General features: G+C 43.1%; 1 protein-coding gene across 1 annotated transcript in view; it reads right to left on the bottom strand.

Moving 5' to 3' along the window:
* Window positions 1-103: 103 nt before the first annotated feature.
* The window catches only part of SETBP1 (SET binding protein 1), a 362,710-nt gene continuing 339,691 nt past the window's right edge, over window positions 104-23,122 (bottom strand). Inside the window, exon 6 of the mRNA XM_041743997.1 lies at window positions 104-5,431. Within this exon, the coding sequence (XP_041599931.1) occupies window positions 4,815-5,431 (617 nt within the window). The 3' untranslated portion in view covers window positions 104-4,814. The remainder of the gene's footprint in view (window positions 5,432-23,122) is intronic.

Here is a 23,122-nt window from a genome sequence, read left to right as displayed (position 1 = left end):
ATATCCAGTTTGTGTGAGCAGAGACCCCCCAAATACTATTAAACTCCTTAGTGATGTGAACCAGATGGAAAATAAAACAAAAGAATTCACAACTCATGTTAGACTGAATTGAATGTCTTTAATTTCACACAATGAATAACATATGAATAGGATTAACTTTTTTTTTTAATAGTTAAGTGCTCTATACTGTGCTAACCTGATCTGGTAGCGAAAAAGACTGAGCTTTCTTTTAGAAAAAATGTTTAAAACCCAACATCTAAGACCATGGAGGAGCATGACAGTAAAGCATGCCAGATGTATCTACGCCTCAAATAACAGCAAGTCCGTGTTCATTTTAAATGTACAAAAATGCTTTATGAATAAAAACTGTTACAAAAAGAACATTTCAAACAATGTACAATTTTCTTGCCTCTATATTCAATAAAATACAAATACATTTTTTGTTCTAAAATATGTTTACATACAATCAAAGTAGAACATGCAAATTACACTTTAAAAAAGGCTTTTAAAAACCACTTATGAATACAAACTAAAAATTAGCCAGCACGACTTGTAAGACAATCTTGTGCCCCATTTTTTTCTTTTGAAATATATATATACATATTTAACACATCATGTGCATTTATTATTATTTAAGAAATAGATTTTTTTAAAAAAGGAAGAAAAGAAAGACACCAACCTAGGTTGGAACTGCCCTTCTGTGTTGACCGGTGGCAGCTCTTCTCAATCCTTCCCCCCCTGTAGTGTTTATTATACCTGGGGAAGTGGGCAATCGAAATCCAGGAAGTTTCTTCCTTGGTTGATATGTGCTTCTAAGACTGTTCCCCAAATGACCGAGTCCCATGGGAGAGAAGACTCATCAGTGGGGCGAACTCTCCAAGAAACAAGAGGCAGAGGGAGCCTTTTATTGTGGAAAGAAACTTTAAAAAACACCAAGAAAATGCTACGGTATATTACAGTTTGAGTTTCTAGGCACTGTGATGACATTATCTGTAAGCTCTGGCATTTGGACCATTGTGATACTATAGGGTAGTGTTGAGAATAATGTCTATATTTATCTACTTTTACATGATGAGAAGCACTGAAAATCCTGCAATGTAACACTTAAATGGCTTTTGAGGCATTTCGGCTTCTGCCACCCCGTCTCTCTCCATGCTACAGTTGGCATTTAAAGGCTTTGGAAATATATGTATGGACTTTAGACAGTTCCCAGGTAAATCTTCCTAGTGGTAGGGAAAAAATATTCTCCAAAAAACTCATTATCTGGATATTATTGGGTAATAAGCTGTAGGAGTGGGATTTTCTACTAAAGTACTAAGAACCAAATCCTTTATGATCTGCATGTAGTACATCACCTTATACTATAATTCTGTCACCACTTGCTTATCATATTTATAGAGCCAGCAATGTGCAGAACACAAATTCCGACTGCCATCGAACATGGCCTCCCACTCCGGACAGCAGCCAAGTTAGCATGCTAATCCTCTGTCAGCCCTTAGTCACCTACTCTGGGCTGTCAGTGGCTGTTGAGTCCCGGTCCTGCCAAGTCACACACCAGCTCCTGACATGCTCTCCTTTCTTTTGACCTATCTTCCTTGGGTTGTAGCCAGAGCCATGCTATTAGACGAAGTTAGACTTCGGTATCTTTCATTTGAGATGAGGGATTGAAAAGCAAGTGGCTCCTTGGCCACTTAGGAAGGTGGATCAGAGACCCATCATCACCTTCAAGGAGGCTTTTTCATCTTGATTTCATCCTTTGCTCACCCTCGATCAGACTCCCTAGAAGTGGGTTCATACCTGCTTGCTGAAGGAAAGTATTCCGGGGCGGGGGGCGGGGAACACAACAAAACCCAAGAGATTGCTCATGAAATAACTTGTGGGGGTGTTTATGGAGTCCCCTGCATCCCAAATGACATCACCTCTAAATGAAAATAGAGCCCCGGATGTCAGTATTAACTGGCTAGAGACTCCTCGATCTGGGTCAAGATTGCTGGGTTCTCATCCTGGGTCTGAGCCACTGAGAGGTGAAACTAGACTGGCCCAGTGTTGAGCCTGGACAGGAGAGGAGAGGCTGGTGGAAAGGCGTTAGTTAGAGAATAAAGAAATGGTTGTACCAAGGAGATGAGGAATGGAAGGTATAAGAAAAAATAAATAACGTGACACTGAAGTGGAGCTGGGCAAGTGAGAGAGGAAGCTGTCAGGTGCCAGGACTTGCTTCCACCTTCCATGGGCTATTCAGCAGGTCTCACTCTGGGTCCTCTGCAGTTTTCTAGTCTATTCTTAGGGGTCATAAGTGTAGAGGATTTGAATTTAACTTACATGACAACTGTAGAACTGAATTTACATAGAAGCGACAAGCCTGCTGTATCCCTCCTGGAATACTTTACATTGGTTTGGAAATTCTAATGTATCCTTAAGTTATTTGAAATTTCTCTCCAAATAGAGGTTAACGTCAGTTAGGGTTTGGGTCCTACATTAAGAAGCTTAGAGAGTGCCAGCTCATCCTCTTCTGCAGGGAGATTTCGACCACTCACAGACTTGGTTGGGGAAATGGTACTCCACCACCAGAAGAAGAAAGGGCAAAAGAAAGAAGGACATGATTTTCAAAGTCCGACAGGAGAGAAATCCCTTTATGGGTTTAATTGGAATGAAAATGGTTGCTCTTTCATAGCAATGGTGGGGTGAGCGGGGCTAATTTAAATCTTCCTCTCCGGTGACTTCGGAACCACTCAGACATGGCTTGGGAATGACAAATTGAAAGTGGCTGGTTTGATTTTGCTGTTCAACTTGTGTGAAATGCCAAAGGTCCACCTAGGTCACAAATGGAAGTATCTATGATATAAGCTTTAAAGTACAGGAGAATGCATTTCTTTAAACTTACATATTGCTAGGATTAAATGTGACTGACCTAGTGGGTGGCAAACGATGTTAAGTCCAAGGTGACAGTGCAGAATAGGATGACTCTGTGGGTAATTCCAACCAATTGTTGGTGCCATGACAGAGCAGTGATGTTTGCGAGCATATTAACTTGGGATTTTAAAATTTACTCCCATAGATACCCCATCCCTTATTCTCCTGCGTTCCCAACAAAAATCCATCTCTCTCTAAGGAAAGGGGTGTTGTGTTCTGAAGTGGTAATACAATTTCCAGCCAGTCCCAACTTCCTGTAAAGCAACTTAATTTGGAGGTAAACCAGATACTCTAATTCCCATTAGAAAACTGAATTCTGTCTCTCAGTGTCTCTCTTTTTATAATCTACCATGCCAGGTGTTTGATGTCTTGGGGAAGGTAAGGGGAGGAGGAAGGGAGGAAATTGAAAATACTTATTTGAAATTTCCACATCTGACTTTTAGAAAAACATCTACGGCAATGGAATAACTTCATATTCATTCTGAGTCTTCTTAACATGTTTTACTTGAGTTGTGGAAATGGGTGATAGAGATGGAATATCTGTCCACGCTAAACCGATGGCTAGAGTACAACTTGGATGAGAAATGTACAGTTGAAATTGACCATTTAAAAGACGATTTGTCACACACAGTTTGCATCCATGCAGACTGATAGTTTTATAATTACATTATGTACAAAAATGTTTTAGTTTATTAAGGCAACCACAATTTGGATACTTTGTCCAAGGTGGCTTGATACAATTGGAGTGGCGATACCCTTTGAGCATTTTCTTTCCTTTCTTTTCTTTTTTTTTTCAGATAAGAACACTTACTCCCGTTTGCTTTTAAGAAATAATCATCAAGGGATAATGGACTTATTTTACTGTCTTTTTGTTTGCTTTTTTTCAACGACCTATGATAGTTATTTGTGTGAGAATTCACGTACCAAGGCATTGCTAGACGTTTGTCTTTCTGGTGGGTCTGGGGTTTCCATTTTTGGTGATTTGTCAGTTATTCCATTTGCTGTGGATTATTAAAACCATTTTCGTCTGCCTATTCTCTGCTGATATGTTTTAAGTATAAAAATAACCTGGTTGACACCCTGGCCAACATATCCTCGGCTGCTCGAAATCACTTATTAAAAAGGCTTTATCAATACTGAGTATCTGTCTTAACAATGATTGGGATTCAAAGCCAAGTTCCTTGGGACAGCATGCCAAGGGTGAACATTAACAACACGCAAGAAGCCTACATTATTCCGGTGTGTACCAAGGAAAAGAAGGCAGCAAGTAAGTCAATGAAAAGGTCGGGACAAGGAAACTAGGAGGAACAGACTAGGCTCAGTACCCGTGTGTGGTACAGAGGAGGCCTACGGGGGGATATGGACGCATGTCTAAGGTTGCCTATCACTAGAATTCCACCTTCTGATGACGAATCCATCTGAGCAACTGTATGGTTAACGGAAAGATTCAGGTCACCTGAAGATGATGTTGGTGCCCCAAAGCCTAGAGCCGAGCTCGGAAAACCAAACTAAAAGGCAAAAAGCGATGACGCGGAAGTGGGTCACAACAAAGCCAGTCGAGAAATCTGCAGCTTTTCCTCCCCTTGGAATGTTCCCTAACCGAGGGTGCTTCCCTTGCCATTTTCCCGGCCAGCGCGCTCGGGGCGCGGGCGGGCGGGCGGGGCCGGGGCCGGGGCCGGGCCGGGCCGGGCCGGGCCGGGCCGGGGGCGCGCCGCCCGCTGTCTCCTCCCCCGCGGAGGGTCCGGGGCCGCGGTGGGGCGCGGACGGGCGGCTGCGGCCGGCGGCCCCCTGCTCGGCGCTCCCGAGAGCTCCGGAGGGCTCGACCCCGGGCGTCCCTGCGGCGCGGGGGCGGCCCCCGCCCCGGCTCACGGCACCGCCGGCGTGTGGTGCCCCCCGCAGCCACCCTAGGGGAGGCCCTCGCTCTCGCTCCCTCGGGACTTCCTCTGCCGCTTGGCCTTCACCTCCTCCTCCGCGGGCAGGGGCGGCTGCGGGGGCGGCTGCTGCGGGGGCTGCGCGGGAGGCGGGGGTTTGTGTTTCCGCTTGCCCCCCCCGCGGGGGGCCTTGGGCAGCGGCGGCGGCGGCGGCGGCGGCGGCGGCGGCGGGGGCAGGGGCGGCGGCGGCGGCGGCAGGGGCGGCGCCTCCCGGGCCATGTGGATGACCGCCTCGATGGTGGCCATGATCGCGTCCTGGGCGGCCGCCGGCTCCAGCGCCAGCGGGCTCAGGCTCGGCTTCTGCCCGCGCTTGCTGGGCAGGTCGATGCATTTCTCCAGCACCGGCATTTGGTCCCTGGAGTCCTCGTCGAACGGGGTGGGCTGCTTGCGGGGACGGCCCCTCCGCTTCTTGACGAAGTTGTTGCCTGTCTTGGATTGTCTCTGCAGCCGCTTGGCCTTCAGGATCTTGTTCACGTGGTCCAGGTTCTTCTTGGTGGACAGGATCTTGGTGTAGTTGCACATCTTGCGCACCTCGCACTGGATGGCCTCGATCTCGCGCCGCTTGAATCGCTTCTTCAGGGAGGAGCTGGCTGCGGGAGGGGAAGAGAGGACAGTGAGCGGGGAGGGAGGCGGGAGGCGCGCTGCGCTGCACCTGCAGGGTGCACCCTGGCCGGGCGGGCCCTGCGGGGCCTGCTGCGGAGGGCGGGCCCACACCCGCGGGCTGCTCCTTCCCCTTTCGCCAGGAAAGCGGAGAAGGGTAAAGGACAAACACCGGTTGAATGACTTACGGGTTCGCGGCCTTGCTGGCTATGCCACTTTAATCTTCACGACGGCTCTGTGAAATGCTCTGGTTTCCGTTTTTTAAGACTTAGAAACCGAGGCCGGCATCACGTAGGAAGATCTACCCTGGAGGTCAATGTCAGAATCAACGTTTCCATTACCTTCCCCTATTATGACTTTTATTTCTTATTCAGCCCTTTGACATTTGATCTGATTCAATTTAGGATTAGGTTATGCTTTCGCTTTTTGTAGAAGAAGCCAAATGGAAAGAAAGAAAGAAAAAAAAAAAGACAAACAGTCCTTTTTAACAGCAGTCCGGATCATTCGTGCGTACTACCAACCTCAAAAAAGAGATGCCTTGACCTCACCAGGAATAGGTGGGTGAGTGAACCTACTCATCTCTAACCCTCCTCCACTGACGGAAGGGAGGGTTATTCTCTGGGACACTCTATGTGGGATTACACCACCTAATTGTTGCCCCCGATGTTCTGGACTTGTCAAGTTTCCTGGTGGTGTCCAGCTGACCAACTCCTTCTTTACCAGTTTAACCCCTGGAAACCTCAAGGGAAATCAGCTAGCCCTTTCTGAGAATCATTTACACTCCTGCTACTGGGCTGTTTGTTGTTTGCAAAGAGCCTTTTTCATGTCCCAGTGGCCAGAGGCACCTGCATCCTCGGAGTCAAACTTACAGTCTCTGCAAGTCCCCAGTCCTGCCACCACTAAATGGCCTTCAGAACTGCTTCATTGGGAAGTCTGGACATTTGGAAGCTCAAGACATAGCAGACCTTCCCTCCGTTAGGTCATTCTTTCTCCCTGTGCTGTTCCTGAGTAGGCACATTTGTACATCCACGTATATACACACACGTGCGAACACACACACACATACACACACACGGGCCCTCACACACACTCTGCTGTCCCATCTTCACACTGACCCCTCCCTTTTTATGAACTTAAGAAATGTGTCCTCACTTCATTTTTTCCTGCTGTGATACATCCTGGATGCTCCACCCCAAAGATGCCCATGGAGAAGACGCTGGCTCTACTACACATTATGAGGCCACAAGGAAATGTGTTTCACTTTAGCATCATGGTGTGTTTGTTATTCCATGTTTTTTCAACCAGCAGAGAAGTGGAATAAATCTCTCAAGGGAAATAAGGAACAAAATGCTGAAAACATGGATCCCACTCTCGCTTATTCTTGGGCACTCCCACTTTATTCCTTTCCCTTGCTTTCCCCTCTTCCTCTCCCAGGCTTTGCCTGACACAGACCTCCAGGAGGGGATTATTTGAAGTTATTTACGCCACTAGCTTTATGGACTGGGAAGCTCTGAGTTCCACAGGACAGGTCAGAGTGTTACTGCTTTTGGCCCAAGGTCATTGTAAGTCTTACTGAGCGATGAATAACTACCGAACAATCTTTAAAATAAGTTATAAAGATCAAAATAGAACAAAGCCAGAGTGAGCTTCTGAGTACAAAAATAAAATGTTTGTAGTTAGTGTTGTGAAAGAAAAACGTTGCTCGATTGTAAGTTCTCAGATGCAGGGACCAATTTTTGTCCATTTTTTACATCCCTCACAGAGCGCAGCAGGGTGCCTTTCACATGGACAAGATTTAAAAATTGTTTTTGGACTGATGAATCACACTAATCATTGCTGCCTTCTAGTCACAGTCTTCTCTAAAAGAGATCTAAGTTTGGATTTTTAGAGTAACCACTGCAGGTATAGTGACAGTAAGAGCTAGCAGGCCTCTGTGTCCGAGCCAGGCAATCTACCTCATCCACACACTTGATGAGTAAATGAGAATGAGTCAAAAGTGCTCCACAAGACCTCTGGCATTATTCCAAATACAAATTCCATTTGCAGCTTACCTTCGCGTTCTCTTATATCATCTTTGGGGGAAGAAAACGCGATGTGATGTATAATATAGCATACAGGTAGAAAGTAAGACATTTTAGGCAATTAATTAGCTGGCAATATTTGACTGAGAAAACCTTGAGCGGGAAACTCTATGAGCTGCAGGTCATTGGGGATAGCCAGTGCTTGTCTCTCTCAGGGTTTTCTTTTGAGCATCAGGTGCCAAAAAACAAACCAAAAAAGGAACCTCATAGATACTACCATATTCGGTAATTTGTTATATGCTGTACAATATTGTATTAAACTTTGGCACTGAAAAGTGATTATGAAATAAGTTACCTCTGAGTAGTGTAAACGTACCAAATGGTACGAAAAATATCATTACCAACTCCTTTGCACCCACCATTTACTTACACCATAGATACATTAATATTTTATTTTTATTTTATTTTTTAAGATTTTATTTATTTATTCATGAGAGACCCAGAGAGAGAGAGGCAGAGTCGCAGGCAGAGGGAGAAGCAGGCTCCCCGTGGGGAGCCTGATGTGGGTCTTGATCCCAGGACCCCAAGATCACAACTCGAGCCAAAGGCAGATGCTCAACCACTGAGCCACCCATGTGCCCCCTGAACATTATGTTTTTAAAGAAAGAAAATATTACAGAGTCAGCTAAGTTAGTGCTCCCCTCTCCATTCCCATCCCATCCCATGGTCGTATTTATACTTTTACTGCATGTGCATGAAGCCATATTAGGAAAAATTACCAGGCTGAAACCACCTAATGCTGGCGATGCTGTAAGGAAATGGGGACCCTTGAATGCACTGTTGGTGGGAGGGAGTGTAGACTCATCTAACCCTATTGGAGGGCAGCTGGGCAGTGAGCACGAGACAGAAGATGGGCTTTGCTCAATGCCCCAGAGACTGCTGGCCAGGCTGCCTGCTTTACTCATTTGTAACAGGAGGCCGAGGATGTCTAAAGATGTTCCTTGAAGCTCAGAAGACTGAAAACAATCTCAATGTTAAAGAGATAATCAATCGTGATATTTCAAACAATGGAATATTATACCTATGTCAAGAGGAAGAAGCCACACATAGTGTATCAATGTGGTTAAATCTTTAAAAAAAAAAAAAAAAGGGTGTTGAATAACAAAAGTTAAAAAAAAAAGTACTTGTAAATATACTAGTTATAAAACTTTAAAAGCATACAGATCCCTTGAATTTTGATTTCAATGTCCAGGTGTGGAGGTTTAAGAAACTATAATACAGAAGCTCAATTGTGAGCCAGAGACTAGCTGGATGAGATTTCATGCTTTCTTCTATCCAAAGCTACGCCGTGGCACTTCAGTAAGCCTCTAGAGGAGTGCTGGCCAGTAGAATTTCCTATGGTGGTGGAAACGTTCTCTGTCTGTGCTGCCCCATTTGGTAGCCCCCAGCCACACGTGGCTACGAAGCACCTGAAGTGTGGCTAGTGTGACTGAGAAAATGCATTCTAAATTTAACTCTCTCCATGTGGCTATGCCTACCTTACCGTAGGGCCGCTCAGCTTTAGTCCCGGCCAGCACGAAACAGAGAGGTACACCAGGTTCATTCAGTAGAACACAGACGTACGTGGGAGACTCTGGGCAAAACACCTGTGCCTTTAACAAATAAGATGCAAGGAGAGAAAGGCAGGGGAGGGAGTGGGACTGTAAATTAAAAGAGATGTAAGAGCTAAAATGACCATATTTTGGGGCCAATTTAAACAAACTTGTCAAAAGAGGTATTTCTTGAATTCTTGGAAATATGAACACTGTCTGGGCACCTCATGATCTTATTTAACTACTGTTTATTTTCTTAGGTGTGATAATTGCATTATGATACTTTTTTTTTTAAAGCACCAATCTTTTAGAAAGATTTGCTGAATTATTATAGATGGAGTCACATGGTATCATCTGGGATCAGCTTCAGAATAACCAGGAAGGGAGGAATTAAGTAGAAGTACTGATGAAATAAGAGTGAATTGATATTGTTGAGGCTGAGTGACAGATACACAGAGGTTTATTATGCTATCCTGCCTACATTGGTGTATATTCGGTAATCCCATAATGCATGGTTAAAAACCCATAAATGGTAGGCGGCAATAAAATGTCTGTCTTAGAATCTTAGGACTGTCGGGTGTTCTGGTTTTCACTCTCTTGGGCTCTATCGCACCTAAATAATTTTTGATAAGGGTAAGAAATGTCCTCAGTGAAAGGCATGCATCATCCCCTAGAAAATTCCTGCTGGGAGCTGCCCTCCTGGCTTAATGGGATGGGAGAAGGAATGAGAGATCTGGGTTTTATGCTGTGATCAACTGAATAAACATATCAGGACCCAATCTCCATTGAGGCCATCAGGTGTTAATACTTAATTTCCCCCTTTCTTTTTTACATTAATAACTTTGGGGGAGGGGTTCACAGCTACTGAATATCTGAATTTTATTCTGTCCTTATATGTATAATCCATATATTTCAGCTCAGGTTTGTTACCCCTGCGTATGGAGCTTAGAAGAGTGCAGGGCAGCTGGAAACCAGTTGGAACGAGGATGAACCTCTTAGCCCCTCCGGATCTCTTTTTCTTCATCTGTTGTGTTCGATAGTCAGACTAGGTGCTCTCAAAACTCCCTTCTAGATTTAAAGATTGCTGTCATTCTTTCCTTTTCTCATTATCAATCGCCTCCCCAAATGTGAGGTGGCTTTCTACAACGTTTATTCCCTCTAATGATTTTGAAACCCTAGTGGTGGAGGGGGGAGGACTTTGGACTTGGCAGAGTATGATATTCACAAATCTTTCTCCTTATTGCTTATGATTTCATTGTCCCTCTAAATGTTTTCAGATTTTTCTCTCTTCAAATTGTTTCATTATTAGACAGTAATTTCTGGGCTCTTGCAGCAAAGATTGATTCCATATTTGCTCTCCTTCTTCTAATGGTCCCATATCTTGCCTGTTCTTTGTTAGTCTTAGAAAATAATTATGAGTGGCCAGGGCAAAATGAAAATTCACGTCTTCGTAACTGCAGAGCAAATCATCTTCTAGACCTTTCTCTGTATTTAAAATCGTCATACAAATGGTTGATGTGGCTTTGGGGCCTAGATCTAGCTTTTCTATCTTTCTCTTCCCATTATCAAAAGATTGGCTCATCAGCATTTGTTGATTTTGTTACATCTTTTATGATAATCAAAGGCTAGACTTAGCACTATGTTTTGCATTCTGACTTTGCGGACACAAGGCAGGCACTGTGAGGCAGACAAAGGTTAACAAGGCTTCAGTTATACAGAAAGGTCCCCTCAAATAAGTGCTAACGGTTTGCTACTTTGTGCAAAGTGCTACTTTGTTTTGCATGTGCAAGACACACCCTAGTTTACAAGAAAGTTTGGGGTACATCAGAGAAGGGAGTAAATTCATATCTAGATTTTTGTTTTGTTTTTCATATCTAGATTGATTAGAGTGTTTCTTGCTGTTGAAATATCCCCCTGGCCGGGGAGTGGAGTGGGTAGTACTGGGGATTTCTGAACTGTCTGGAGTTGCCTTCCAGGGTGGAAAGGACTGGAACACTATCTTCCCTCAGTTAAGGCAGAGAGCAGAATGAACCACACTGGATGGGGATCCAAGTTAAGATCCTTCCAAGGCAAAAGCCGCGTCTTTTCTTTGCACTCCCAGAGTCCCCAGTACAGGTCCATTCACACAGCGGTACATGTCCTGGTATACGGTACATGCTCAGCAAATACAAACTCAAGGGAATTCACTTGTTTAATGCTCTCCCATGGAATCGTGGTTTTTTTTTTTGTTGTTGTTGTTTTGTTTTGTTTTTGTTTTTTAACTTTGTACTTAACTCAGTAATGATCTCTTGTTTTCCTAATGCTGCCTTTTATTTTTTTAATGGGATGTATGAAACAATTTGCCTTGGCATGCACACGTTCTTCCTTTTTCCTTAGAATTTAACCTTATAGAATCCCGGCCTTAAAGGCTCTTTTACAAAAAGATGGCACATGGCCTCTGCTGGTGAGGCCTCTGCAAGGCAGGGCACATCTGAGTAGCTGCTGGTCATCAGCCTAAGTGCTAAAGTACTGCTTTCCAGTTTCAAAACTGTAATTTAGAATTAAGAGTTAGCAGATGTGGGAGATTTGTCACACTATAAAGGTGCTTCCATTCTGTTTTTCAAGTCATCTTAATACAGTTTGGGGTTTCTCCGGAAATGTGACTAGCTTGTTGGAAGCACAGTACCTGCTTGATTCTTGCGGGACAGCTTCTACTTTGGGGCTTTATTGTGAAGGAACTTATCTTGGCAGCAATGGCTTGGGGGACTCTGGTTTTGTTTTGCTCTTACTTCACATTCTCCCCAGACGAGTGATGGTTGGAGGGGAAGTGGTCCTTTTGGCTGATGGAGAAATGAAGTATGTGGGGTGCATGTTTATATGGGGAGCTCTGAAGAGGCAAGAGCCACCAGGGTGCCTCCCCTAGATTTTCTGGGAGGCATTATTGGCATTAGGGGTTCAGGAACTTGCCTCACACTCTCCTGCCTCTGCAGCCCTGCCCATACTGGCCATACCTTCTGTGCCTCTCCAGCCCCCATCACCTCTTCATTCAGCCACTTCCTAGTGGAGTGCACATTCCCCATGGAGGAGACTATCTCCTCGGCTATCAGAAAAACATATTAATAGTTTTGTAAAAATATTTTTATTTATATTTTCTCTAAAAAATAAGAGCTAAATTAAGTATTCTAATGCTTCATATTTGGAGCAACTGTGATGTCCTTATTTGGACTGTAAATCAGATGGTGTGTCACCTGTCACAGTTGGGCAGGAGGTACCCATGAGAGGGAGAGGCCACATTTATTTAAAGGGTTGACAGGCATCCCATCAGTTTATTACCTCTGGGTTGTTGCCATGTCCCACATTCAAAACGCTACGATAGGTCAGCCCTCCTGATTCATTTCAGGAAATCAAGGTCTTTAAAAAGAAAAAAAAAATACTTTGAAATAAGATCAGGAATATCCATGAAATAAGTTATATGCCATGCAGAGTTTTACTGGTTTCCCTTAGCAAACTGTGTAAGAATTGCCATTTTCAGAGATGAATTTTGGCAATTTCTTGGATATAAAAGACAAGGGTTCTAAATGTTCTCACCTTTTCTGTGCTGTCAATGGGCTGTCAGTAAGAAACACAAACAAAAACTTAATGTCTCATTAGGGCAAAATGGGCAAGAATGTAACTGCTTTTAGGAAGAAACTCATACTAGAGGCAGCATTTTTGAAAACTGATTGAAAATGTTTCCACTGTTTGGTAATTTTGTTGCTGAAATGATGTATTGTAACATATAAAATCCCTTAGGTCTGCAAATTAAAAAATCCTGTAAACAGAGTAAACTTCCAAATGCAGAGTTTCAGAGATTTGAACTCATTAAAAAATGCAATGCCTTTTGATATGCAGGACCATCTGATTGTTAAGGAAGTTGGTTAGCCAAATTTCAACAATAACTTTTGCTTAATTGATGAATGAGATTGAAAAAAAAATAGTACTCTGATTTAAGCAAAATCCTTTTGCATGTATGTTTATGTGAAATATCCTTTTAACCTACAACATCTTCTAACAAGTATTGAAACAAAGAGATTTTGGAATCAGAGCTTCAAATTGCTCTATCACAAGTGTTAATAAAAGATCCAAGAAAAAAAAAAAAAAAGATCCAAGGTTTTCCAAAAGAAGTATTCGAACTCATTCAATTGGCTCTCCTAAAACATTATTAGAAATATTAAAATGACTAAAATTTTGATGATAGTGACGTATTTTCGTTTCATTAATAATACAAAGATGAAATTTAAAATCATTTTAACAATATGATTTCAGCTTTATCTCAACCTTTTAAGATGTATATTTTAAAAGATGAGTGAATATTCTGAATATTTATTTGCATGGGGTAACTGTTCCAAATTATGTTACTGATATTACCACATGATCAAAAACTGGGGCTGCTTTGAAATTATCCTTTCTTTTCCTAAACTCCCGAGGAGTTTATTGACCCAGTATTTAATACTCAGAGATTTTTAACTTTCTTTGAGGGCACAGTGGTGTAAGAAGCCTTAAAGCTTCTGGAAGACACACGGCATATGCTCCTCTTCATACCCCAACTGACAAAGAGCACAGTGCCTTTTTCATAATAGATGCTTGCTTAATATTTCTTGCTGGATTATTTCACATCATAAACTCCTAGAGATCAAAGCCTGGATATCGTTAATCTTTATATTCCCTAGAGCAGCTTTAACTGAATCACATGTAATCCGAAGAGTGTCCTCTCCACGGAGAGCTTCTATAGCGGAGCTTGTTGCAGGCCTTCTGAGGTCCTGCTGCCTAGGTTTTCAGAATCCTCAACCTCTCTAAGCACGGGAGAACTACGCCAGTCCTTTCATGAGCTGAGTGTTGGGGAAACCACTTGTGGCTTTGGACAGATACAGTGGGTGGTCACTTATGTCCAGAGAGAACCTGCTCTGAGCAAGAACCCAGTGAGTTCGCTCAGGAAGCCTCTAGGAGAAGTAACCAGGAGGCCTGAGAGAGCTGGGTGAAGGGAGGGACTTGGAGATCAGGGCAGCAGAGGCGCCTGGCTCTGTCCACTCAGGTGCACTGTGCCATGTATTCACTAGTAGAAACTACCCCCAGTGGGTCCACGGAAGAGTCTTTCAAAGCAGGGAGTCTTTCTGAGGATGATGCTTGAGAAGGGCCACAGTGGCTTCTTGGTTTTTGGCACAGAGAGAATTGTGAGTGGTGGCAACTCTGAAACAGGAATCTGAGGGCCACTTAGGCCTACTCTGTTTCTTTCAATTAACTTTGGCTTTTGTCTGTTGCATGTGGCTCAAGCCCCAGCAGACTGACTAGACAAGTTGAGAGGCTGGAGAGAAATGCAGTTAACGCCAGAAAGTTTGACGCTACATCTGCTGAGTCTCACAGCACGCCAGGTGGTCACACGGCGGGGGTGGTCGCACCCTCTCAAAGGGCTCTTTATATTTCTTTTTTCTTTCCTCTCAAACGTGGCATAACTGTATCCTTAACCATAAATACCATCCCTTATATAATACACCAATTATTGTAGATGTGTGTTCGTACTTGATGGTGAGAGATTTTCCTCTTTTAAATTTTGAAAAAAAAAAAAACAAAGAAAGAAAAGAAAAACAGGGAAGAACAAAGAATTCTGCAACAGACAGGATCTTATGGATCTTATGAAAATGTTCACATTTTTAATATTTAGGCTCAGATGAAATTTGCCCATGCTAGAGCTTTAAGAATTCCATCAAATGGTAGGTAATCCATGCTTTATTTTCTTTTTGCTTTTAATAATTGCATTTGTTTACTTAAATACTCAGGCTTGTTATTTACGACCTGATAGAATACAAATTGCCTGGGACATTATGAGAATAAGGTTCTAGTCTAGACTTTTCACCCAATTCTGTGCTTCCAGACAAATATCTTGACTTCTTGGCAAGACCCTTAGTAAATAAATATAATCCTCTTAAAAAAAAAAAAAAAGCCATACACCTCCAAGTCTTCTCTGTTCCAGGTAAGACATCTCACTTCCTTCATCTGTGTTTCATATGAAATGAATTCTAGACTATATTCCATTTTGATCATGTTCCTCTGAAGATTTCAGCATCTGCCAAATCTCATCTTAAATTTTGGTGCCTGGAATTGAACTGATTTTCCAAGTATGAAATGATTATGCAGAAAGATTGGGTTGATTAATTTCTGTGATCAAGGCACTATACTTCTGTTAATGAGAGCTACAAAAATAAATAAATAAATAAAAAAAACCTGCAAAGTCCCCCCGACCACCAGCAACATCACACTGTTGGGTCCTATTAAATAGAAGCTCAATTAACTCCCTCAATTGCTTTCACATCAACTGCCACCAGACCTTGCCATTGCTATGTGGAATTGGGTTTTGAGCTTAAATACAAGCTTTCTATTTAAATTTGCAAAGTTTAATTTTATTGGTTTTAGTCCAGTGTTCTAGTCTGTTATGAAAAGTTTTGAATCTTAATTTTGTTTTCTCAAAGACTGCCCAGATTTGTAGAATTTCCAGAGGGTTTGAATACCCTCAAAGTTAAGGACTGTCCCTTTAACTCCTTCTGGGCAAGATTCAAGTGACTTAAAATGCATGCTATTGTTTTTCTCTTTATTGAGGTTTTTCAAGGAAAAAAATGGCAATTTACCCAACAAAATAGCCCTCTATTTTCATAAAAACAACAAGGGATGTATACCCATTGCTTGAGACTTTCACATATTTTTGTGTCTGTCTGGTTAGCAGATGATGGATGTGTCACAGAAACAATGACTTTGCATTGCCTACAGGTGTGTGCCCAACTCTATTATTTCTGTCAGAGAGGATATTGCATCTGATGTTGGATTGGGGGAGGGAGGAGGGAGTCTTACATTTTCTTTTATCCAGAGGCAATTCCCTTGCCTTAGTGAGAAGAGAAAAGGAAAGAAAAAAAAAAAAAAGACAAAACAATACTCGGTGTGTGTCTAGTGCTTTCCAATATCTGCTGGAATTCAGTTTAATTAGATACTCTTGTAAAAGCCACTGAGGACTCTCATTTCAATATTAATCTTTTTGGTCCCCTCTACATTGCTTGTATCTCTCTGACAGCATCTCTTCTGACAGCATAGTCTGTCCTGTGTTAAGATTATGGGATTCATCTGCATTTCTCTCTCCTTTTACACTGTGTTTTAAGGAACAAGGACCATGCCTTATCCATTCTTATTCATTCTTGGAAGAAGCACTGGCTGAGCACATCCCGTGCCAAGCTCTGTGCTAGACACTCAGTTCCGTGCTTCCCGCCTCCCTGTGACCAGCACGGAGCTCAGCTGACTTACTTGAATTGAAATCAATCTACGTGACTTGACCTACACCAGCACTTACTGTCTATTTTGTAAAGGCTGTGTGTGAAATATGAAAGGATTTATTGAAGGGGATCCAAATGACTGTAAATTAAATTAGATCTTCACATATTTCAGCTGTTCCCTACTGTCCTCAGAGCACCATTAACTGTTTGCAGTACCTAGCTATGACCCAAAACATGGAAGTACTGTGAAATATACAGATTGATATCCAAACCACTCCATAGGTGAAATGGAGATTCAATGCCAAAAATAAGTTTGGAATTTACTAAGTGCCTTTAAGAAAAGCAGCTTGAACATTTAAGCCAACAGGTTGACTAAACTATGGGGCCCCTGAAAAAGGGAGACATGTACACATTATATGTTACTTATTATCTAACATCAAAAACATTGGGGCAAGGGACAAAGAGACAAGACAGGAACAGAGAGGATAAGTGGTCTTGTCATTCCTGAACATTTGGATCAGAATTACATGGTATAATGTGGGGGAGTGGTCATATGTTTTCTTGGCAAATATCTATACATTCAAGTTCTGAGTGCTATGCCAGTACTGTGTGTGTGTGTGTGTGTGTGTGTGTGTGTGTGTGTGTGTTTTAAGTTTTTGAATTACCTTTTTTTTTTTTTTTAAATATAATCTTGGACAGACTCAAGGCAGCAAATACTTCTTCCTCAGTTTAAGATTTGACAATTTAAGAGGAAAAAGCTCATTCATCATCTTTCCCTTTTAGAGACCATAAATTATTGGCTCTTATACCATGTGGCTTGGATTCTAGGAAAAGTTAGTGTAAACAAACCCAAGTTACAATGCGTGGAGTAAGAGAGTGAGTCATAAACAAAACATAGACATATGCTCTCATATAAATAAGGGCCTGGATCATCAGCTTCCCAAAGTCTGCTTCCCATTAATTACACAACAAAATGAACTTTCCATATGTAAAGCCCAAATCACTTAACTCTGGCATCACGCATGAGACAAAGACCAGGACTGTGGCTATTTAGGCACTAACCAACCTGGATTTCAAAGTAAGGAAAGTTCTCTCAAAATACCTTTGGGTATTGGAGGCCAAGAGAATACCTTGGAGGGGTGTTTTTGAGCTTTGGAACTATACCTAGCCACCTAGGAACGCTGCATGAGGCTGGCCTGCATCCCCTGCGGAACTGAAAGGTATTATCGGGCTTACTCTCTTTTGTTCTGAGCTCAGGTCTTCACAGGGCAAGCCTCGGGTCCAGGCCACACAGGATGTTCAGACATCACTGGGATCAATGAACAGTTGAAATCTCTCCATTAGTTAACATTCTCCCTGTCTTTGGAAACTGTGCATTGGTAGCAGAAATGTGTGTTTCTTCATTATTGCATGAAGGTTATCTGGTCTCTCTGAGTTGAAAGAGGTATCAAGGAAACATGAAACAATTGCTGGGGAAGAGGATTCAACAAGTGGAAGCTCTGAGAGAGGTGAAAGCAGCTGGAGTTCCCTCCCCATGCTCCTTTCTAAAGCAGATCTCGTAAAACACACCAACAGAGTGAGTTACAAAGGACATTTAAGTAACAGCTGTCATGTTTTAGGAGTCCTGGGTAGGGGTGGGAGGTGGAGGTCAACAAGGACTTTCATTCTTTGCTGGGGGTGGGGGGTAGTGGGTATGCTGGGTTGTGGATCATTCAACATTTACTTCAGTAACATCTACTTTGTATCACCATAGACTCTACAGGTGAGACCATGCCAGGTAGCGTTCCTGCCGTCATATGAAACTAAAGTAAAGGGGAAGAAACCCTTTTTTTGGAGCCCCTGTGGCGGGCTGCAGTATGTCACGTTTCCTCATTTAATTGTAATTGCAACTGCATGAGGACATTACTACCTCTGTCATACAGAGATGAGAATGGGAACTTTGGAGGTTAAATGGTTTTCCCTGGGGGTGCCCATCTTTGAAGTGATGGACTTGGCCTTCAAGCAAGGGCTGTCCTACTTCTAAGCCACTTTCGTCCCAAAGTTCCTTTAGGAAGCAAAGAAGACAGGGTACTAAAGAGAGAGTAAGAAAGCCTGGGTTTCCCTGTTACTTTTCTACTGTTGACTGCATTACAGTGCCAAATTTCTCTCAATTTCACAATCTCAAAGGCCTCTTCCAACCTCCGAATTCCATAGTTAAATAACACAAGATGTTACTACAGACTACTCATGCTACTTCTGCTAGATTAGGCGTCCCTGTGCATTGTTTTGATCCTGTCACTCTAGTTCAGATGCCTTTGGTGATTCCCAATCGGGGGCCAGACTGCCAGTATCATGAGTGAAGTCGGTCAGGACCCTGAAGGAGGATGGGGGTGGCCGTGGGGTGGGATGAGAAATGAAAGAGAATACGGTGCTCCTAATGGGGCCGCTGTTATTCTCTATCAGTCAATCATTGCCGGGTAGGACTCTGAGCCCAAAGTCATCAGATGGTCTGAGTTTCAAAAAGCCAGAAATCTTAATTATCAGGCAAATCTTCTGATGTTTACAAATTAATTAAAAATTATTATCCACCACCACCAGCACCACCCCCCCCCGTAGCCCAATCAAACAAATTACAACTGCAGATAGCTATTGGCCATCACTGCCACTCACAAGGGTCACTGTGCCTCATTCTAGAATTTCAAGTACCCCATATTCTGATGCCCATCCTCTCTTCCAGGCTCACTGTCATCATCTCCATGTATGCTCCCAACTCGAGATGTTGTAAACCTACCCTTTCTGCTTATTTAATTTAATCCAGCTCCATGATGCTATTTCAGCTCTTCTCTTCCCAGATCATTTTACTCTCTCCCTTGAGTTCCCCAGCATCATTTGGTTGGAAATTAATAACTTATCAATTACTCGATGATATCTCTGTTAGCATCTGAGATTATTATTCAGTCCATTCACTTGTTAGTATTAGTTGGTCATCTCATGTTTTGGAATCAGGCCTTCCCAAAGAGTATGAAGGTTCCATAGGGCAGGGGCTAATCTTATACCTGTAGGTATCAGCGTGGCAGGTACTTAAACATTATTTGACAATTGTAATGAAGCCTTATAGAAGTTCCAGGAAGATGAACCTGATACAGCATTTAATATCCTCACAGGTCAGGGGGGCTTTGACTGTGCCCTGAGATAAGGCTATTTGGAGTGGGGAGTGAGTATAAAACTTCTAAAGATAGTTAACGGATGTTATGATCTGAGTCATAACACAACTAAATTATGACTTAACATGATTAAATCATGACACGGCATGACTTCATTCTTCTCAGGACAGGGGCCATGGCACAGTGATACATTGTTTTGAGTATGTGATTGGTGTTCTCATCTGCTCTTTTCTTTCTTACCACTGCCTACGAGGAAGAAATTACTTTTCCCGTTTCAGGGATGGGGAAACTGAGACTCAGAAGTCTCAGGAAGACTCAGCGACTTACCTAAGGGAAGGAATGAGTTAAGCCCCGCAAAGCTGTACAAGAACCTGGCCCTTGAATTCCAAACCCACTGCCCACCACATAACTATGTGGTGGCTAGATTTCCTAAACTCCCTCACAGGTGAGGCTTGTAGTTCAGTTCATTTATCTGGACTCCATTTCCTCATCTCTGTCTGCCACGGAGGGGTTGGCAGAGGGCTCTTTGGGGCTGGTCTAACCCAGTCTCGTCTGGTCGACTCCAATTTAAGCAACAAGAGAAGGAGATGCCCTGGGAGGATGATGTGGGATTATTCACGTAGCTCCCAGAGGTGGAATGGAGAGGGCTGATGGGTGAGTGATAGCTGGGCCTGCTGTCTGTCTGTCTGATCATCCTTACTCTGCTTTCCCTCACTGCCTCCTTTCTCCTTATCCCCCCACCCCCTCTGTCTCTGTTGTAGACTGACTATAGCCTGCCTGGACCACTAAAGATCATTCTTAATGACAGTCATTACACAGTTGTTCCTCATTGCCCGAGGCCATTTCCACAGCAATGAGCAGGAAAGACCTTGCCTCCTTTTCCAACAGCAGGGCACGGTATGCCAACTTCACTGGAACCAAGAAGTTTGTCAAAAAACTATCCATTAATTACAGGAAACCCATCGCACTGTCTGCCCCCTACCCCCCACATGAATACAGTTGCCTTTAGTGGCCACTAAATTATCTCGCCACCATTAAACCAACAATCTAATTAGACCCGTGGAAACGGAAAGAGCCAGCGAATGAGGCAGGCACATCACTTTCATCTCAAAACTGATCATAAAATATTTGCGCCCTTTCGTTCCTGGCCACATAAAATCTCCCCCTAGTAGAATGTCTTTTCATTCTCTCCGATTTATAAAGAGGAGCTTGAATATTTGATATAAAATGAGTATCTTAATAGAAATCGCTTCACGTATGGGAGGTTTTCTTTCCCACATTTCGTGGAGCGTGGAGTCCTCATTACAATAATCGCACCTGACTCCCCCTGCGTGTGATGCCTCACAGCCAAACCTCCCACTGGGCTTCAATGGAGGTGGGAATGATACCATCACCGGGAAGAAGATAAAATGTATTATTATCATTACTCTATTTTTAAGAGGGTCTGACTGTGGCAAGAGGTGGTTGGGAACGTAATCTGTACGAAGCTTTCGGAGAAGATAAATTGAGTTAAATTCCTCACAGACGTAGCACTTTCAAACCTGTTATTACACCTTCTGTCTTTCCTAAAATCTCAACTCTGGAGGGGAAAAAAAGTTAAATCAAGTCCAGACATGTTTATTGAGGATTTACTCTGCACCCAGCAACTGTACAAGGTTCTTGACACCCAAATATGATTATGAGTTGCTTAACAGCCTGGTTTTGCTTCCCTTATTTTCATCCTGCATAACACAAGGCTCTGGGAATTTATGAAAGACTCGATCCTCATCAAAGAGGACAAAACTGAAATAGAAAATACAATCGCCACTCTTGGGAAACCAATACTCTGGCCACAATACAAGACTCTTATATATAAAATAATTAAATTACAGCCTAGTGTTCCATCGATGGAATGGGTGAGTGGGTGATAGCCGGGCTCATCCCCCACATACCAGAGAAGAGCCGAGTGAAGGGAGCCGCGTGCACAGGTTCCTCCTTCTCTTCTCTGAATAAACACACACCCATGTACTGCCCTTCTGTGCCACAGAGGCTGATTCTTTGACTCAAAAATACCCTCCCCTCTAGAACATCCTGGTGGATTAACTGGGAGCTGGTCTGCCATTACTGAACACAAGATTCTGGAGGCCCTGGAGTCTCTTTCAGGTAGCCACTTCTGGCTACGAATGTTGAACATTTGTAGGATGGTTTGCTGTTTCTGGCACTGATATGGGAAGTAAAGGCAACTCATTGCCTCTCAACTCGAAGGACTATAATGCTAACGTATGTGTTTTCCTACACCAGATGGTTTTATGCAGCAAACAAACGGTTGTTGTTCAGTTCATTTTGACTAATATTTAATGGTTATCTATTGTTTACCCCACCTGGGTACTAGGTGCTGGGGTTTTAAAGTTGAATAAGATCTGACAATAGGGAAAGGGACGGTCCAGCATGGGACACAGGCAGGAGCACAGACACCATATTAAGTGTAGGGCTAAATCATCAAGGGGCTTATAATAGGGAACTATGGAGGACAGAGGATGTGACATCCAACTTGGCCGGGAGGTGGTTCTCCAAGTGGCTGGGAGGAAAGGCTTCTTAGAGTTGAAGGCACCATACTGAGTCTTGAAAGATAATCATGACTTAGCCACTTACATGCCTTGAAGGATGGGTGAGGGAGAGAGAACATTCCAGCACAGAAAACACCTGATGGCAACAGCAATAGCAAACATAGCGGTGGTTACAACAGGGCTCATTTACTAACCTGTTGCTGTGCACCAGGCACTCTGCAGAGATGTTCACAAGGACTATCCCATCTATTCCTCACCACAATCTCTGCACCAGGTAGTATGCTTTCCCCCATTTTACAGATATGAACACTGAGGACCAAGTTCAGGCAAAGCCTAAGTGCAGCCTTGAGATCTCAGTGTAGAGGATCTGAAGCAAGAACACATGCATTCAAGTACAGCAGTGCATGGCCCAGGTGTGGTGTGAAGAAAACTGGGTCAAAACGTAGAACCAAGGCAAATGTTAGGGTGCACATCTTTTCAGGTTCCTAGGGTATCATTTTACTGGGCTGCCCCAGGATTAATTATCTGGGGCAATGCACTTTTGTTGGATTTGCTACTCACTACGGATGGCAGGCTCAGACTCTGCCAGGGAATATCTTAACTTGAAGATTTTTGCTCAGAAAATATGCAAATGATTTCTGACTGGTAGAAAAGCCCAGAGGTTATGGCTCATGGCCCATTAGAACATGAACTGAGCAATCTCGCTTGATGGTCTTTCTCCATTGCTTATGCTCCTACAACATCCTGTCCGACTAATTCTTCTTTGGATCAGCTTTACCACCATGTTGGTTTCTTTGTCAGAGTTGAATGAAGTGAGTTTTAAGGTTTTTTTTTTTTTGAAAATCACACTCTGACCATGGAATTCCATAGTCATCAACATTATTAACATTTCTGGTTATTAACATTTCTAAGGAGTTGTGGTTGGAGCAGAAGGCAGGGGCTAGATTCTGGAGTGTTTGGGGTTTCTCTGGGATATTTATAGCTGTGGCCATGGGACAGCTCAGTTGCTCTAGGATGTCCATATGCAATCAGAAAAGAGCTTATTTCCTCCTTTTTGGGCAAAAATAAAAAGTTTGGGGGGTTTCTCAGAAGGCCTTTGATGCGATGA

Source organism: Vulpes lagopus, chromosome 1, assembly GCF_018345385.1.
Source record: "Vulpes lagopus strain Blue_001 chromosome 1, ASM1834538v1, whole genome shotgun sequence".
Classification (NCBI taxonomy): domain Eukaryota; kingdom Metazoa; phylum Chordata; class Mammalia; order Carnivora; family Canidae; genus Vulpes; species Vulpes lagopus.
Note: the sequence above shows the minus strand (reverse complement) of the source record. Positions and strands in the feature narration are given on the sequence as shown.